Consider the following 19,611-nt stretch of genomic DNA (forward strand, 5'->3'; position numbering starts at 1 on the left):
CTGAACTTTACTTTTTTTCTGTTTGGCAGCGATTATATAAAGAAGCCTATGAAAAAGGAAAAGATATCAGTATTAACTACTGTGATACCCCGAAGTATCAAGTTGACCACGTTCTGAAAAACTTTAGTGAGGTAAGTATTTTTGGGATGACCCCAATGCTGTGGGTTAGACAAGAAATCCCATTTGCAGGCATGTTAATAACATGTGGTCTTTCTTTTACAGATTAAATATAAAGAGGCATATCAGAACAATATCTTGGGCCGTTACATAGGCAGCTACGAAGACCCATTTCAAACCCACTGTATGAAAGTTGAAGCCATGAAAAGCGATGTAAATATGAATGCATTCCTATTTACTGAAGTGACTCCTCTTGTTCAGGGGGAGTTTACAATGGTTTCTGATTTCTTGTTACTTCCTTAGAAAAACTACAAAGCAGACTATGAAGAAGACAAGACAAAATGCTACTTCCCACAGACCATAACTCAAGAGTATGAAGCTTGGAAGAAGCTTGACCTCTGCAAAGATGTAAGCCTGTTATTGTGGGTTTGAGATCTTATCTTTACCCTCCAATCCTCGTGTGCTCCATGGTACAGATCTTCAGAGCCTTAATGGAAACAGACCAGCTACATTTTAAAAAAGTATTACATGGCTTGGATCCACTGGAGCATTTCCACGGATGAACCGATTTGCTCTTGCGAAGCATGATTTTCTATCCCACCTTTCCGTCTGCAGCTCCAAATGACTTCCCCAAACTAGTTTGGGGGGGCATTATGGGCTTCAGCGGGTGGAGGGAAGTTAAAAAGTTGTGTGGAAATGAGTGGAAATTGTACACTCTGTACAAACACTATGGCTCATTCCGCACATGCAGAATAATGCACTTTCAAACTGCTTTCAATGCTCTTTGAAGCTGTGTGGAATAGCAAAATCCACTTGCAAAACAGTTGTGAAAGTGGTTTGAAAATGCATTATTTTGCGTCTGCGGAAGGGGCCTATGTTAGCTATCCTTAGATTTTTGATTTAAAAACATACTATATACAAGCTGGCTGTAGGTGGAGAACTGCAGGAGACAACAGCAATTTAGAAATCCCACCTTACTCTCAAAATCACACTCCTCTAGAATTCTTTAAGTTGTCAGGGGTACGGGTAGACATTTCTCCTCTATTTTTCTTTAAATAACTTTCATCTGCTTTCAACATACTGTGCATTTTGGAACACATTTTAGTCCTCATCCAAGAGAGTTCTAGGATTTGTTTTCTTCGGGGGTCACAGGAAAAGAAAAATAGAGAGAGAATAGAAAAAATATTTGCAGAAAAATGCAAACACTTTTTTTCAAAAGGGAGGGGAGTTAACTTTTCTCCAGCCTTTGTTAACCAAGCCTCATGGACACCTGGCACATGCCGCTGCCACTGAGCAGGTGGATAGAAGGAGGCAGGGAAGAGGATTGAGAATGGCTGCCATTGTATGAGCTGTGAGTGGCAATGAGGCAGCTGCTGCATCCACCCCACCCCACCCCACCCCACTGCTGTGGCATGAACTGCTGATGGGTGGCAAGGCAGGTGGGTGATGAAGGAGCCACCACTGCTGCCACCCCCATGTGTGGTGAGGAGGGGCAGCATTGGAAGCAGTTTATTTATATTTATTTATTTCTTGGATTTGGTATACTGCCCCATTCCCTAGGGCTCTGGGCGGTGTACAGGTCAACAACAAACAAAATCAACAACCACAATAAATAATAAATTACATCTTATTAAAACCATATTAAAAACATCTAGTAACTCCAACCTTACAAATCTAATAACTTCTGTAGCCCAGCTCAGCGGCATTTATAGATGTAATTCCAACGCTGGAATGGAATATGAGAACAGCATACAAGGGATGGGCAGAAGGGGAGGAAGGAACTGCTGCCACATGACCTGCAGGGAAAGCAATGGAAGAGGCTGGCTGATGACCAGGGAAACAGGAGGTTTTGACTGGCATCCCAGTGAACCAACGAGTGGGAGGAGCATGGGATTACCTCTATAAGTATTGCATACATTATAAGAAAAGGGAAGACCTAAGCTTTCAAATGAATAATACGGACTTGAATAATCCAGTGTTGAAAAGGAACGTTCTTCATTCACCCCTATCTAATATTCTTTCGTGTGCATTTTTAGAAAGCAGTGAAAAATCTCAAATATCTAATATTATTTCACATGCATATTTAGAAAGGAGTTATACACACATACAAGCATCTCAAACAGAAGCTTTGGGGGTGGGGCTGGCTGGGATTTTGAGTTGAAGAGTCTGCCAATTTTGTGAGAAAATAGCTGGAAAGGAAAGGGTTAAGGCTTCCTATCCACACTCACAATATTTCCCTTCTCAAAACTTCAGCTTGGATCTCAGCATTTTGAAAGCGGAATGTGTGTATTTTTACTTCTTCTGCCACCTAGCGGCCATTATGATGCTTAACCAAATTGATTATTATTTTCTCAAGCACCAACATTATGTGTCCTCTTTAGGTTTCACAATGTAAATAGTACAAATGTGATACTTTTTAAATACATCACATCTTTTGCTGTCCCTGGCATACAAATGGCAGCAGCACTATATCTTGGCTGGACCATTTATATAGTTGTTGAATAAATCATTTTAAAGGTTACTGTATCTGAATTTAGATGCTGGAAGCCCAATCAACTGTTATTTTTTCTTGAAATTCTTCTCCCTATAGTATACGTACAAAAAGCATCCTGATCAGACCAAATTCACACAAGTGACTGATTCTCCTGTTCTGGTGCAAGCACAGATTAATTCCAAGCAGCTGAGTGATGTAAGTACCCTGGAAACTCAAACACCTATTTTATGGATCTTTGTGTGACAATCAGTTTCCAATGATGCTGTCCTAGTTTTGCCTTGTGACACCCTTGAAAGTGTCCCCGTTCAGGCAGATAAACAGCTCAGTGATAAATACAAGATGTACCACTTTCTGCGGAAGAACAATATCTTTCCAGATGGTTTCTTATGGATAGGAACAAAAACCAGAAGTGGTGAGTTTCTAATAATAGGGGTGCTGGGACTCCAATGCCCATGGGCACTATATTCTATAGAATGTATAGTCCTATAGTAATCCCATGATCAGAGAGATGGGTTGTGGCTTTTTTTATTGATCAAGATTGCTGAGATTCTACAAGAGTCCTTACTGGTTTGGACCTAGAAAACCATGAATAGAATTTCAGTTATCTAACAGAACTTTTCAACCTCTCCTGTCTTCTGTGATTGCACCCCCCCACCCCCAACTTTTGCTGACTTTTGGTGACCCTGTAGGGCTTTCAAGGCAAGAGACATTCAAATGTTGTTTGCTTCTCCGTCACGTCCCTAATATTCCTTGGAGCTCTCCCATCCAAATACTAACCAAGACTGATCTGCTTAGCTTCTGATGTCTGATAGGATTAGGCTAGCTTGGGTTGTGGTCCACCTAAAAAGCTGAGGGTAGAAATGACCCTTGGCAATAGCACCATTAAGAGGAGGGTGGGCTGCAGATTGATGATGAGATTTGTTTAAATTGCATACCTCCCCTTAAAACGATTGGGAGGGAAGGTGGAACGATGTAGTCTACTCTCATCAGATCTCAGAAGCTGAGCAGGATCAGTACTTGGAAAGGAGACCACCAAAGAAGATTCTGCAGAGGAAAGCAATGGCAAACCACCTCTGCTTCTCACATGCCTTGAAAGCTCCTTGCTGGGGTTACCGTAAGTCAGCTTCATCTTGATAGCACTTTGCACATTTAAAGTGAGTAGAAGAGCTTCTGTTTCAGTGCTGAGTGTGAATGTTTACAGCGTCAATCCTTGGTGCAATTCTGGCTCATATTAAATCCAGGAGATAAAGTAGCAGTCAGTGGTATCATCTCCACTGGTTACTCATAACAGGAATTCTTCTCTACTGTGTAATAATACAATGCAATTTCGTGGGTTTGCCTTCGTATTCCTAAACTAAAACCAGATTACAACTTTAAATCATTTTTGAATGCAGAGTAGCTGGGGAACGGGCGTTTTATTCCAGAACAATATGGACAGTGCTGGAGAGGAACACATCCATGCAGATTCACATCTTTAGGGTTTTCAGATAATTAAAAGCTGAAGGTTTTATGACTGTTCTTGATATCTGGGCAGCCCAATTCAGCCCAATCCAATGTTGTGAGAATGCCTTTTCTGCTAGTGCAAGAGGCAAATGTGCTGGAGGAGGGTCAACTTACCTGGGCGGCTGGGCCTGCGTGACTCTGCATGACTTCTCAGTGGCCCAGACCCACCAGCATAAAACACTGCGCTAGCATAATTGGGGATGTTCCAGGGGCATTCTGGGAGGCGGGACTGAACTTAGTTGGCCTTCAGAGCCTGATCGACCCGTGTACTGGTGGAACCGCCGGCAGAGATATGCCATAATTTTTGTGGTATATCTCTTTTCTCCCCTATGGGAGGTTTTAAGGTGAGGTTTTTTATTTTTTTATTTTTGGGCTTCCCATGCTGCAGAAAAGCCCTTTGGAGTGGGCAGGACAGTGCCAAAGTAGTGATGCGCCTGCCTGCTTGTCAGATCTGGATTGAGTTGTTTATCTGGTGTAAAAGTAAGAGTCTTGACCTAAGATATCTCATCAGACCTTGGAAGCTAATTAGGGTTCCACCCTGGTTAGTGTTTGGGTGGGGATACGGAGGTCACTACACATTGGTAGGCAACAAAAGGCCCCTTCCGCACATGCAGAATAATGCACTTTCAATGCACTTTCAATTCACTTTGAAGCTGGATTTTACTGTGCAGAATAGCAAAATCCACTTGCAAACAATTGTGAAAGTGGATTGAATGTGCACTATTCTGCATGTGCGGAAGGGGCCAAAGGTAAACCACTATCAAATGTTTCTTTCCTTAAAAGCCCTATGTGATTGCCATTAGTTGGCTGCGACTTGATGTAAAAAAAAGTAAGGAAATGGCTAGTCACTAGTGGTTGCAATTCTGTCAAGTGAAAAAAAAGAGTCTTTTACTCATGAGTTGTTTTTAACTGAAAGCACACAAAAGAAATCAAAATGGTATGCTGCTAAAAAAATAGATTATTTAGTTTTGAGATAAACTGGTATTTGTTGCAGTATTTCAAAATGTGAATGATTTATGTGAATATTATTTGGTTATACTTTTCAGCTGAACTATAAAGCCAAACACGAGAGTGAGAAATTCAAATGTTTCGTACCACCAGATGCTCCATTGTTCCTTCAGTCTCGAGTTAATGCATATAACCTCAGTGATGTAAGTATAAACCTTACGTGATTACAGGATAATTTTGTAGCAAGGAAGATGTAATTGGTGACAGTGGTGCAAACTGGTGCTATTGTTATTTTACAAACTGGGGACCTACAAAACTCACAGGGGAGGAAAATTCTATCCCTCCACATTGGCAACCCACTTTTTTGCTTTTTTCAAACCTCCTCTTCCTCCACCACCACCCATTTTCCTCTCTTTTCCCCAAGCTTTTCTTCTTTCCCTTCACATTTTCCATTCTCTTCATGCTTTTGCAGCTTTATTTCTGCCTCAAGCCCCATTTTTTCCTACTTCTCTTTTTCTAGTTTTCTCTCATTCCAACTATTTTCTTCACTTAGGTATTTTGCATTCCTGTCCAAGGTGCTGATACCAGGATTGCCTAAACTGATGCTATAGTGCAGGGGTAGGGAACCTGCGGCTCTCCAGATGTTCAGAAACTACAATTCCCATCAGCCTCTGTCAGCATGGCCAATTGGCCATGCTGGTAGGGGCTGATGGGAATTGTAGTTCCTGAACATCTGGAGAGCCACAGGTTCCCTACCCCTGCTATAGTGCATGTGTTGCTAAGTTGCTACGATTACTGTGATTACTTCTGGTTGAGTTCCGAATTGAGTTGGTGTTAACCTTTAAGGCTTTACGCGGCCTGGGACCCTTGTACCTTCGGGATTGTCTTACCCCATATGTCCCAGTTCGGCCTCTGCGTTTGGCAGAGGCCAATTTACTGGTGATCCCCGACCCCTCAATGATGCAGCTGGCCTCCACTCGGGCCAGAGCCTTTATGGCTCTGCCCCCGACCTGGTGGAACTCTTTCCCACCAGCTGTCCGGGCCCTGCGGGACCTTGGTGAGTTTTGCAGGGCCTGTAAGACTGAGCTGTTCCACTGGGCCTTTGGTGAGACCAGCCGCTAATGTGGCGCCCTTCGGTGGTTCCCATTTTGGTGGTCCCCATAACATCTGAGGGACGTACCGCCCCCTCTGGGGGGAGGGGTTAGTGACTGGACGCAAGGCACTGTATCTTAGAATGCTGTGTTTTTATGGGGATTTTTAGTTGTTTTAATCTTAATAGAGCTGTACGTTTCTATTGTAAATTATTGATGTTTTAACTTGTGCTCTACCTATATGATGTAAACTGCCCAGAGCCCTTCAGGGTGGGCGGTGTACAAAATTGTTGTTGTTGTTGTTGTTGTTGTTGATGATGATGATGATGATGATGATAATAATAATACTACTAATAATAATAATAATATGATTGTGTGAAATGTTGTGAGATCTTTAAAAAAACTTTTGGGGGGCAATCCTGGAGGTTCTTCCAAGTTTGTAGGAACATGTCCTTCTCTTTACATGACCTTACGATACAGATTTTTTGATCCACATGTTGTAACTGTACAGGATTAGGTATTAGATATCATTATATTATTATTGGTTGTATTCACCAGAAATGTTTATTGTTCACAGCTTTACTTTGAAGGGCTGATTACCGATCAACTTTATTTAATACAATGTTCACATAGAAATATAATATATGTTATTAAATTGTCAGATAAATCAAACACAAGTTCAATCAGTCTTAGAGATCAGTTGGGTCTGTTGAAAACTGCAGACATGTTTTTAAAAGTATCCACAGCATCATGTCAGTGCAGCATCAGACTTTCAGTTCACCATCTTCAGCACATGTTCAAGAAGACATAGCAATGTTTTCTTCCCTTACAGAAGGAGTAAATGCCTGAATAAGGTTTTAAAATTCTAGATTTTCCAGATTAAAGCACAAGAAGTAAACCAAAGATCCATTATTATGTCAAAATGCTCCCATGAATTTTTAATCCCATTTAATTAATTTTTTGCAATCAGAGTGTTGTGTTTTACGAACTAGGGACCTACCCATTCCCCTACATTTTATGGCAATATGTGTATGCTCTGCACTGACCAGACCAGCTGCTCCCTTAACCTGAAATATACTTAGTATTTAAGTATAATTAGTCAAAGTTATACTTCTAGTTTTTTAGTTATAACAATGTTAGCAATTCATTTAAAGTGGGTGTACTTGTGCATGTTCTTTATAACAAAATGAATGCATTAATGGTTTGGTACATATTCCTAGCATAATTTGTTCCTTCTCTATATCCACAGAATTGGTATAAATATGACTGGGAACAATCGAAAGCTAAGAAATTTGAAATCAAGGTTGATGCCATTCCAATTATTGCTGCTAAAGCCAACCGAAAGATTGCAAGTGATGTAAGCGTTGCTTAAAAATGAATGTGACTATTTGCAGCTGAAGGCTATGGAATACTAAAGAATATGCTCATGTTTTACCCCAATGCAGGTGGAGTACAAGAAAGTTTATGAAAAGAGCAAAGGGAAACTAATTGGAGCTTTGAGCATCCATGATGATCCCAAGATGCTACATTCTGCGAAAGTGGCCAAACAACAGAGTGATGTAAGTCACAGAGTAGTATTCTTTTACAAAAATGGACACTGTGCTGAATTCTTACATATTCACTGCGACAGAGAACAGTTTCATTTTATTCCAGAACCAATAAAAACAAAGAATAAATAAACAAATAAAACATGAAAGGATTTTAAGCAATCAAAACCTGTGATTATTACTCAGCACTGCATGAGAAGTCTTTTTCCAGCCAAGGAAGTCCGCCTCTGATGGAGGAAAGTTCCAGCCACCGAAGCAGAACACCTCACTTATAAGAGCAGATTCTTATGATCCGATATTAAATATCTAATTTCATACTTTCTCCATACCACATTCTACTACTTAACATAGATCAGTGGTGGCGAACCTTTGGCACGCCAGATGTTATGGACCACAATTCCCATCAGCCCCTTCCAGCATGGCCAATTGGCCTTGCTGGCAGGGGCTGATGGGAATTGTAGTCCATAACATCTGGAGTGCCAAAGGTTTGCCACCATGGACATAGATACTCCATTGCTTCAAGAATATATTTCACTACTCTGATGCCGTGTACTCATTTTCTTAAAAGCAAAGCGTTCTGAACATTTTTAAAGCAAGAGTTCACTGATTTGGAGCAGCTAATATTCTGTACTTGTCAGTAACATAAATAAAACATATCACAGACATGTTTATTCAAATAACATGTGATTTATTAAATATCTAATTTTGTTTACAAAAACTTTCAACTATTGAAGTTAACGGAGTCATTCTTTTACAGCGTGAATACAAGAAAGGTTATGAAGAGTCGAAGACCAAGTACACTGCACCGCTGGACATGATCCCAGTCGTGCAAGCAAAGAAGACACAGGCTATCGCCTCCAATGCAGACTACAAGCATCTCATTCACAACTACTCTTACCCTCCTGATAGTATTAATGTGGAACATGCCAAGAAGTCTTATGCAATACAAAGTGATGTATGTGCTCTTGGTTTTTTTGAGATTTAAAGCCCAATCCACAGCCTGAGGTGGCTGGGGGTGGCATGGGGAGTCAGAAAATGCAAATAACCCTCCCTGCAGTAGTGTATCTGGGTGAGCAGGGGGTGTCCAGGCCCAAGCGCCACTTCTGGAGGGTGCATTTTGCAGCCACGCCCTTTCCCCCACGCCCTTTCCCCCCACTCGGGAACTCCCCATTTCGGAACGCTGTTCCAGGCCAATGAGCAGGGCTTGTCCTATTCACAGTCTTCATATGGAGATTTCAAAAGGGGCCAGCCAGGCTCGCCCTGCCCCCATCTCCCTATGGAGGTCATGCCACATCTGATCTCCCCATGAAGATGGAAGCAGCAAGGACCTATTTGAGCCCTTATATATCATAAAATTTCACTCAATTCATCCTGAAAACATATGGGTAAAATTTGATGGGGCCAAGGGATGAGCAACAATCTATAAATATTAGTGTATAGCTGTTAATATTTCCCTTATATATTTTGACAGAAATGACGCGCGCTGAGAGCAGCGCGTGGCATAGGGGGATCGTGGCAAGTGGGGAAACGCCCCAAAATGGAGTGATTAAAATGCTTTCTTGTGTTAATTCTTAATAGCCCCTCTGGAGAATTCTCACATTTTGTCACTTTCTGTTGCCTATTTGTAACAGATTGCATTACAATCCGGCATTTATTTCATGCAGTGCGGCACAACCATTCACCTTCTGTTAAAACATTATTTTCAGAGAATATTTCCTTGCATATTTGATAGCCTCTAAACATGTAATATGATACAATTTGCACTGTAATTTTTATTGTGTTTTCCAGAATGAATATAAAGCTGACTATAACAGTTGGATGAAAGGCTGTGGCTGGGTGCCATTTGGGTCCATGGATGTAGAAAAAGCTAAAAGAGCGTCAGATATTATCAGCGAGGTAAATATATTTGGTGCTGAAAAATTTATTTAAAATATTTCTTTGTCACTCTTCTATATAAAGTTCTCAAAGCTGTTTTGCAATAAATAGTCCATTAAAACAATTTCATAACAATAACTCAATAGCATAACAATATCTAAAACAGGCAGGTGCAGTGTCCAATAGAAAACAACCGTGTCATCCTTATTTAATCAAGCTAAAAAGTCTTCAGAAAGGAAAAGGAAAGGAAGGCCTCTAAGGACAACACCAAATTAACCTTCTGTGGGAGGGAATTCCACAGTCCAGGTGCAACAGAAGAAAAAGACCTTTCATGGGTCCTGTTCAACCTAGCATCCATTGAGGCTCATTCTTGCATGTTGACAAGGATGTGTTGTGGACTTCTACAATTTAGAGCTTAAAGGTCAAAGCGAGAAGCAGAATTTGACTAATTCCCCTTAGTTCAGCTGAGGATAAAAGTTCAGAGAAAGAGGCCTCTTCCATTCAAGTTGTTTTAAAATGTGTCCCACCGCCAGATGCTACATTGTCTTCTTTTAATTCCACATTGTTTTTCCTCCATTTGGTTCCAAAAACATATCTTTCTTCATTTTAACTCTATTATTTTCCTGAGCACTTTTACTGCAATTTTTAAAGTCTTTTTCCAAGTCAGCTTCCTTTTAGCATGCAATCATGTTGAAATGGCTTATATTTCTCCACCCCACCAAACACCATGCCTCTGTGTAGTTGCCCAATCTCTCCTTCAGCCATTTTCTCCTCCCCCTCCATTTTTGAAATGAATTTTTTAAAAAAGAAATCTCTATCACAGTAACAATGTAACGTAAGGGGTACAAGCCATGTTGATTGTATCAGCTTTGTTAATTTCATCCCAAATAAGCGATTTCAAGGTAAAGATACACTTTGTCCAAAGTTAGGAGCAAGTGAAATTGACAATTGAAGTTGTTTTTACAGGAGGAAATTGACAAGGGACTGCCACAGTAATAGTGATGCTTTACCTCCAGTGAACGAATTCCTAATTTTTTCCAAAACATTCTTTTATGCAGCCTTTCAAAATATAGTAGAAATGGGTTAGAGCAATACAATTATCTACCAAGGAGGTGTAATTGTCAAAGTCTTTCATGGTCGGATTCAACTGGTTATTGTGGTTTTCCGGGCTGTGTAGATCTTGTTCCTAATGTTTCGCCTGCATCTGTGGCCAGCATCTTCAGAGGTGTATCACAGAGAAAAGTGTGTTATACACTGTGCCCAGGCATCATTGTTTCTTTTTAATTATTTTGAACAGAGGAAATACCGACAACACCCAGACACTCTTAAGTTTACATCAATTGAAGATGAGCCTGTTGTAGTACAGGCTAAAATCAACCAAGCCCAAAGAAGTGATGTAAGTATTGGTTCTCAATGCATGTCTCTGTGTGTTGACTACATGAGGTCAAAAGGTGCCATAGGATTATATAACTATTAAGAATTTGGTGCATACCCTTCTCCCATCTTTCTAAGAAGTAGACCTGTCTATCTTGCTCAAGAATAATTGTATTTTTTTGTGTTTTGAAGATGGACTTGCAAATAGATCTGTTATGTTCAAATAAATTCAAACCATTATCATTGTGGCCCATTCTCTCACTCATACATGGACTTGAACAAGTTCCTTTGAATGCATTGGTGAAAAATAGAATTAACCCTAACATTCAAATCTGCCTGCTCAAGACTGTACGTGGCACATGTCTGCAAGAACAAACATGATTCAACATATTTGTGAGTTATGATGCACTAGGAGGCATCAGTTTCTGAAGTGATCATAGCTATAAACATGGAAATAAAACAAGAAATGCTCTTTGTTGTAATGTGATCTGGAACAAATATTTCAGGGTTTTCCTCATGCTTTTTAGCCTTTTCCCTAGCATCATGCAGTGTCCTACTGATATTCTGAACTCCCTCTAACATTTTGAACTTATAAAGTTGACTCTGTTTATGTATTATCATATATATACTAATTAGCCAGTTTTCAAACACTGGCCGTAAATCTGACATGCAGACAAATAGCTGATGAACTGACATCCGTTTTTAAGGAGAACTGTCACCAGGCTTCTGTCAATTTATTTTGAGGGGCTCAAAGCAATAGTAAGAAAGATGTGGCTTTCATATCCTCGGAAACAACTGGTTCTGACAGAAGATCATTGGTAGACCCGGTTAGTTACCGTACATGTTCTAGTATAATTAGTCTAGAATGGGCATACTTTGGGGCATGCAGCGATATAAGGCACTATATCTTATGAGCATTCCAAGCTATGTATCTGGTGAACATAAAATTATTTTATTCAATCCCTTCTATTACAGGTCCTTTATAAAGCCAAAAACGAAGATGTAATTCACAAATACCACCTCCCAGCAGATGCACCTCAGTTTATTCAAGCAAAGGTTAATTCCTACAATATTAGTGATGTAAGTTTTTTTCTTAGTATGGGTTTTTCCGCAATATGTTTAATATAAATGTCCAGTCAACATAATATAATATACATTAAATGCATTGATTTCTAGACCTATTACAAACTGAGCTTGGAAGACCTGAAAACAAAAGGATATGATCTGAGATATGATGCTATTCCCATCCAAGCTGCCAAGGCTGCTAGACATGCTGCTAGTGATGTAAGTATGTCAAGTTCCAGAGTTTTGGGTTGAATCTTTCCAGTTTTTCTGTTGTTGCAAGAGACAGGAAGGACAACCTTATCTGATTTCAGCTGTTTCCTGTGTGGTTTATTTTGATCCTTATTTGTTACATAATTCTAGACATAGCATTTAGCATGTTAAAAAAACCCTCTGTTCTGTTTTCTGTCAGTGTATACAGGATGTATTTCTAGCTGTAATATTCAATAATTGATTATTTGTTCATATATTGTTTAGAAGATGGTTGTTAACTGCAGATGGCTGGCTGCTGTCATCACTCAGCTTATCTTTTATCTCTTTTAATTTCTTTTCTTTTCATTGTGGCATCACCTAGATTAAGATACCTGTTTACCTTCCCAAGGGGAATTGCTGGCTGTTTCCGCACGGGTGGAAAACAGCGCCCTAGGGACTGTAAAAACACTGTCCCTGGGACACTGTTCGCACAGCAGGTGCTGCTGCATAGCAGCAGTGCCATGCTGGGCCCACCAGAGCGGTGTGCAGATGCCGCTTCCAAACCCCGTTCCCCTGAGCGAGGTTTTACAAAAGCGGCGTCTTCGTGCCAGTGCAGTGTGAACTGCACCGGTGTGAGGGTGCCACTTTCAGTTCTCCGGTGTCGCGAGGACGACTTACCTTGTTCTTTCTTCCTGTTCGAAGTTTCGCGGATTGGCTGGAAGAACCATCGGCCACGCTTCGCCCACTCTCGACCCCTGGGGGTCGGAGAGCACCATGGGTGTGTCTTTCCAGCTGCTTGGAGCTGTACAGGAAGGCAAGGTAAGTCCCTTGCACACACCCTGGGCGGCTCTGTGTGGAGCTGTCCCTGCTTACAGTGTCAGCTTTGAGACTGCCTGCACGGGACCATGCAAACAGTCCTGACACTCCACCGGCTTCATTTAAGCCAGTGGGAAGCCGCTGCCTCTGGCCATGCAGAAATGGCCGCTGTGTGCTATGGGGTGGATGATTATCATTTCATTTCATTTCATTTATTGGCAGGTACTGCATTTGCTACTATCATGAAGAGAGGCATTCATGCAGTCGCCAAAAGCACATGCTGATCTCTATATCCACTAAATTTTAGAACCCATAACAACAAGGAAGGATCACTAGTGTGCTGAAACATAATTCATATAGAGTGCTGTACAAGCAATCAGTGGTATATGTCCAACTGTGAGGTAACAGCAGTTCTGTTTGTGGAACAGAGCCCAGAAAGTACTGCAGATCCCTACTTTTGCTCTGTGCTATTCCTAAAGGTCCTCTGAATTCCAGGAACAACATTTTGGAGACATCAATTGATTTCGGCAGGAGGGAAATTGGAAAAGCCCTCTACTGTGAAGTTCACAGATTGTTGGATGCATGCCAGCCATTATGCAAGATCCTGAGATCCCGTAGCTCTGCTTGCTGGACCATTTCCACACAATCTGATTGGAGCTTGCCCATGCACTCAGACAGCTGCAGTAGCTTTCTGGCAATGCCCTGAAAAATGGCACTGTTAGGAACATCCACAGTAGGGGCTGCTGCCTCCTCCTCTGCCCATGCCCTAACAGCAAGCAGATGTGCCAGAGCTGGTCCCTCTGCTGCTAGAAACTGCCAAGGTGGGACTGGGATGGTGGGACCCTTGCTGGATTGTTCCCAAGGGACCTTAACCTGCTGTCTACAGGTTGCAGACATTTCTCAGTCGTCGCCCCCCCCCCCCCCCCGGAATAAAGCAAACCAAAGGCTGCCCCACACTTTGCTGCTGGCAGCTGCCTCCCTCTTTCCCTAGTTGCCTTCCTTCACTGCTGCTCTCTCACCCCAACTGATGGCCCCACTTTCCTTCACACCCATGTAGACCTCTTTGGGGATGTAGTCCTCTCTGTTTCTGTGTGGAGAAAGGAAAAGAATTCTGCAACCCCTGTGTACAATGAAAGAAACAGTCCCTACCCCAGCCACAGGAGCTGATTTATTTATTTATTTCCCCCTGTAAGGGCAGCTGAATAAGCGGCAATCCTGGCACCCAGCAGTAACATCCCAGGCTCGATATAACAGGGGCAGTCCCCTGGCAAATAACTAGTACCCACCCAGACACCAAGTACCATGAGTAGGCTGTCCAGCTCCTCTTCAGTTGATGCCAAACAAGGCCTTCAGGTCTGAGTTTGTCCCTCAAGTTCCCCCGCTGCCACAAGCTGGTTTCCTCCAAAAAACCCTTAGCCCGCCAACTTGGGGTGTGTGTGGCATTGGATGCAGGTGCTTCATGCATGTGGTGGGGGTGCTGGTGTATACAGCTGTGGGGGGAGAGCCAAAGAACTTTCAGCTGTATCTGAGTTCTCAGAAGACTCCCAGAGAAAGTCGAAATCCCTTGAGCATGATCACAAACTTCTGAGCCAAGCCAAAGCCTTCCAAAGTCCTCTGGGAATGTAACCAAATAGGAACAAGGCCCACTCCTGCTAACCTTTTATGGCCCGTCTCCCTGTGGTTCTGCTGCCAGTCCACCCAACATGGCCCAACAGCTCCGTGCTGGCCCTGCTTTTAAAGGCTTTCCCCTCCGGGTGCCATGTGGCTAATGCTCTTCCCTCTCCTGGACAGCAATGGCGGTAAGGGGTGAATCCTATGCTGTGCTTTATCTCTGCTTGTGACACAGCAGTTATCTTACGTTCAAAATGCCTCTCATGCTGGGGCTAGTCATGAAAATATCTCCAATTTAACTGGTATGGTATGTAGCAAGAGATTTTGTGGTCCTTATAATTAAAACCATCTTATTTTTCTTTTGCTTTTTGACAGTTCCAGTACAAAAAAGCCTATGAAAAATCCAAGGGCAAACTAATTGGATTCCAGAGCCTTCAAGATGATCCCAAAATGGTCCATTATGTGAATGTCGCCAAGATGCAGTCAGAGCGGGAGTACAAGAAAGATTATGAGAAAAGTAAAACCAAGTACAACACTCCACTGGATATGGTCAATGTTGTGGCTGCCAAGAAGTCCCAAGAAATTGCCAGTAACATCGGTTACAAGCATCTGGTGCACCATTACACTTTCTTGCCTGATGCAATGAGTGTGGAATTGTCCAAAAACAGGATGCAGATACAGAGTGACGTGAGTGGGTCTCGCTTAAGACATCTCTAAGCAAATGAACAGGCAAAAAAGAAATTAGGAAGTGATATCTGTTCATCTGCTTATTGTCTTCTTTCTTCCTTTTGTCACCCAGAATCTTTACAAGTCAGATTTCAACAGCTGGATGAAAGGCATTGGGTGGATTCCTATTGGATCACTGGATGTAGAGAAAGCTAGAAAGGCTGGAGAGGCTTTGAACGAAAAAAATTACCGGCAGCACCCGGACACGATCAAATTTACCAGTGTGACAGATTCCCCTGTCATGGTCCAGGCCAAGCAGAACGCACTTCAGCTAAGTGATGTGAGCACTTTGAGAGAAATTACAGTATCTACTGAGAAACACCGCATGAAATATTTATGCAAACACTTGGAATTTTTTTTTTTGCTTTATGGTTTCTATGATATGTCCTTTCATCCTTAGTCCAAGGCAGAGCCTTCATGTAAATTAAATCGAATAGTTAAAATACATTAAAGAAGAATAGCTCTACTAAGCTTCCCTGAGGATGAGACTACCACTATAAATGTAATGCATGATAGAAAAGACTAGGGTTTACTTGGTGACGGCACTGTGCCTTTGCAACTCTCTTTTCTGAGGGGTGTCTTTTACCAGCTCAGTGTTCTATTTAGAAGGATGGCAAATCTCTTCAGGAGGGCCTTCTCCCTCTTGAATTCAAGAGAAGCAAGAAGAATTTGAGAAGGCTTGCAAGATTTCCAAGGTGGTTCCTAATTATAGCATTAGTAAGCATGCAAACTACTTCTGTAAGAATCTGTAATGAATGTGAATTTCTTCAAATGATCCTAACTTTTAAGTAGCAAGGGTTAGGGTTATTTTCTTAATTTCCTACGTTGGTATGTCTTCATGAACACTTATGAATCATGCTAAATTATACCTTTAAAAACATGCCAATTCTCCAGTGGGATATTTAAAAACTTAAGAACATAAGAAAGAGCCTGCTGGATCAGACCAGAGTCCATCTAGTCCAGCACTCTGCTACTTGCAGTGGCCCACCAGATGCCTTTGGGAGCTCACATGCAGGATGTGAAAGCAATGGCCTTCTGCTGCTGCTGCTCCCGAGCACCTGGTCTGCTAAGGCATTTGCAATCTCAGATCAAGGAAGATCAAGATTGGTAGCCATAGATCGACTTCTCCTCCATAAATCTGTCCAAGCCCCTTTTAAAGCTATCCAGGTTAGTGGCCATCACCACCTCCTGTGGCAGCATATTCCAAACACCAATCACGCGTTGTGTGAAGAAATGTTTCCTTTTATTAGTCTTAATTGTTCCCCCCAGCATTTTCAATGTATGCCCCCTGGTTTTAGTATTGTGAGAAAGAGAGAAAAAAATCTTTTTTGGATAAGTGCTGTGAGAAAGAGAGAAAATTTTCTCTTTTGGATAAGGAGTAAAATTAGTATGCATGGAAAGGTATGGTGCAGAGTTACACCCTTCTAAGTTCACTGGAGTCATACTTGTTTCCTTGGAAGTAACTCCCACTGTGTCTAACGGAAATTACTTCCAAGTATGTACACAGAATGTTGCAGCCAAAAGCCATTGAGCTAGCACATAATGTTCTGTGGAGCATCCTACTGGGACACAGAGGCATTTATTATTATCCGGGGTTTTTTTTATTTCACAGAGGCTGTACAAATCTTCTGGAGAAGAAGTCAAGCATAAATACAACTTGCCTGCAGATGCTCCTCAGTTCATCCAGGCTAAATACAATTCAGCTAACATCAGTGATGTAAGTGGTCATTTAAAAACTTCGCTTCATTCATACCTTGGTAAATACAGTTGTATTCAAATATGGTTAAAAGACAACTGCAGGTATATGTTAAGCTCCTTTTCCTTCTTTAATAAGCATGACCATGACAGGATGAAACAGTGTACTTAGTTCCATTCGAGATATGAGCAAGGGTACAGGGTGAAATAGGGAGGGCAGTTTGGCTCTATTTTATAATAATAATAATAATAAGCCTTTATTTGGCATAACAATAATCATAACACAATAAAAAACCTGAGATAAAAGGTATACAAATACAAAGGTTTAAGATAAAAGGTATACAAATACAAAGGTTTAAGATAAAATATAAATTATTGATTGTGCATCACCTCCAGTAAAAATTGTGCAACCAATTCACAAGTTTCATTGTCAGAATTGTCCAGAAGGAAAGGAAGTCTACCTGATTCTTCCATTTCACTAGGTATCCTAGAAAGAATGTTGGAATATTTTGATCTGATATTAGCAGATTTAGGGCAGCAAAGCAGTTGATGTGCCAAAGTTTCAATTTGTTGTTCACCACAAGAGCATACCCTTTCGCTCATTTCCAAGTTGTTAAATCTACCACGCAATAAAGCGGAGGGGAAAACATTGAAGCGAGCAAGTGTGAGGGCTCTTCTCTGCATTGGATTAGTCAAAAAATACAAATAAGGAGCCATCCTGTTTTGATATAGGGGTATTGGGCTCTATTTTATTTCCCAACTTGGTATGCCACCTGCTTGGCTCAAAAAAAGATCTCAAGGTGGATTACCATAAAAGTGGCTCATGTTGCCCCCCTTGTTCTTCTGTGGCTTTTCACTGGAAAGTTTGGATCTGAAGAATTAACCTATTTCTTCTGCAGCTCCTCATTTTAGTTTATAAACTCAGAACTGTATATTTCTTATTATCTATGAGCCAGCAATATGTAGCAGCTAAGAGCAGGGAGACTCTGATCTGGAGAACCATTGGTTTGATTCCCCACATCGCCACATGATCAGTGGATTCTAATCTGGTGAACTGGTTTTGTTTTTCCTCATGAAACCTGCGGGGTGACCTTAGGCTAGTCACAGTTTTCTCAGAACTCTGTCAGCCCCACAATGGGTCTGTTGTGGGGAGGGGAAAGGAGGAAGGTTGTAAACCACTTCGAGACTCTTTACAGTTGCAAAAAGTAGGGTATAAATCCAAGCTTTTCTCTTCTTCTTTGCCTTCTATGATTATGTGCTGCTAAATGGAGAATGACAGTTATATGTGTTTCTGGGACAATTCTGAATAATTCATTTGACTTGCTAAATACTTTGATCTTTTTTTGCTTCCAGACCTACTACAAACTTGGCTATCACGACCTAATTGCCAAAGGGCACAATGTGCTTGGTGATGCTATTCCAATTACTCTAGCCAAGGCTTCAAGAAACATCGCTAGTGACGTAAGTATCCAAATCGACTCAGCTGGTATCACTCTTCACAGCAGTCTTTAGGGGATTTAGACATCCAATGCAAACCCCGTCATGCTCTTCCTCCCCATCATCAGATTATTTCATTTCCAAGTTAAGCAGCTGCTATTCACTCATCCTGCTGCCCTTTGTTTTATTTTCTTGATATCCCATCCTTCAGCCCAAACTGGACCACCGAAGTGGTTAACAGTTTGAAGTCAACAATATAAAACACATCTTAAAATCTGTTAAAATCACAAATAAAACATATATTAAAACCAGCAATGAAAACATAGGGTTGAAAGCAGATGTAAACAAGAGAACACCAAATGAAGTCCAAAAGTCTGCACCAAGCAATGGAAGACAGGGATAGAAGGGGACAGACAAATATCCCAGGGGAGGATCTTTATGCCCTGAATGGACCGCATTTCGCTGCTTCTGTGCCCCTCTATTTATTGCAAGTCATCTACCCTTGTTTATGTCCCTAATTTCCACTTCCCATCTCATGCATAAGTGATGGCTCTTGAGGTCACGTCTATTGCAGTGGATTTTAAAAGGGAGTTGAAAAAAGCTGGGGAGCGCTCTTGGGCTCATTCCGCACATGCAGAATAATGCACTTTCAAACTGCCTTCAGGGCTCTTTGAAGCTGTGCGGAATAGCAAAATCCACTTGCAAGCAGTTGTGAAAGTGGTTTGAAAATGCATTATTTTGCGTGTGCGGAAGGGGCCTTTGTCTCTTCCGTTGCTGCTCAAGTGGCAAATGGCCATTAGAAATATCTGAACAGAGAATGGTTGGAAAAAAGCTTTCACGTGGACTGTAAGCCAATACAGGTGGCAGGTTTACCTCATGTGTGGTAAAACTGTTCTAACCACTTTTTAGGATGACCTGGATAACTACTTCAGGGGAGTACTCATTCTGGGTCTCAGATAATCTTTACGGGCTTTCTTCTACCACAAAAAGATCCCATCTTAGAAAAGTTTGTGTTATGAAGTATATAATACCTAAGATGAAATTTCCTTCATATGCAAAAATGAAATATCATTCTGCATACCCACTGTTCAGCTATCCATGCATAACTACTATGTCTCTGTTG

General features: G+C 41.4%; 1 protein-coding gene across 50 annotated transcripts in view; it reads left to right on the plus strand.

Moving 5' to 3' along the window:
- Window positions 1-19,611, plus strand: part of NEB (nebulin) — a 207,610-nt gene that overhangs the window by 37,080 nt on the left and 150,919 nt on the right. For 49 of the 50 annotated variants that reach the window (XM_048486789.1, XM_048486795.1, XM_048486812.1 and 46 more), the window contains 16 exons: window positions 30-131; window positions 223-330; window positions 421-525; window positions 2,708-2,806; window positions 5,161-5,265; window positions 7,403-7,510; window positions 7,599-7,712; window positions 8,458-8,655; window positions 9,489-9,596; window positions 10,873-10,971; window positions 11,925-12,029; window positions 12,126-12,233; window positions 15,006-15,317; window positions 15,430-15,636; window positions 16,969-17,073; window positions 18,405-18,512. In XM_048486789.1, the coding sequence (XP_048342746.1) occupies window positions 30-131; window positions 223-330; window positions 421-525; window positions 2,708-2,806; window positions 5,161-5,265; window positions 7,403-7,510; window positions 7,599-7,712; window positions 8,458-8,655; window positions 9,489-9,596; window positions 10,873-10,971; window positions 11,925-12,029; window positions 12,126-12,233; window positions 15,006-15,317; window positions 15,430-15,636; window positions 16,969-17,073; window positions 18,405-18,512 (2,091 nt within the window). The remainder of the gene's footprint in view (window positions 1-29; window positions 132-222; window positions 331-420; window positions 526-2,707; window positions 2,807-5,160; window positions 5,266-7,402; window positions 7,511-7,598; window positions 7,713-8,457; window positions 8,656-9,488; window positions 9,597-10,872; window positions 10,972-11,924; window positions 12,030-12,125; window positions 12,234-15,005; window positions 15,318-15,429; window positions 15,637-16,968; window positions 17,074-18,404; window positions 18,513-19,611) is intronic. The other variant, XM_048486836.1, reaches the window with a different exon arrangement.

Source organism: Sphaerodactylus townsendi, linkage group LG02, assembly GCF_021028975.2.
Source record: "Sphaerodactylus townsendi isolate TG3544 linkage group LG02, MPM_Stown_v2.3, whole genome shotgun sequence".
NCBI lineage: Eukaryota > Metazoa > Chordata > Lepidosauria > Squamata > Sphaerodactylidae > Sphaerodactylus > Sphaerodactylus townsendi.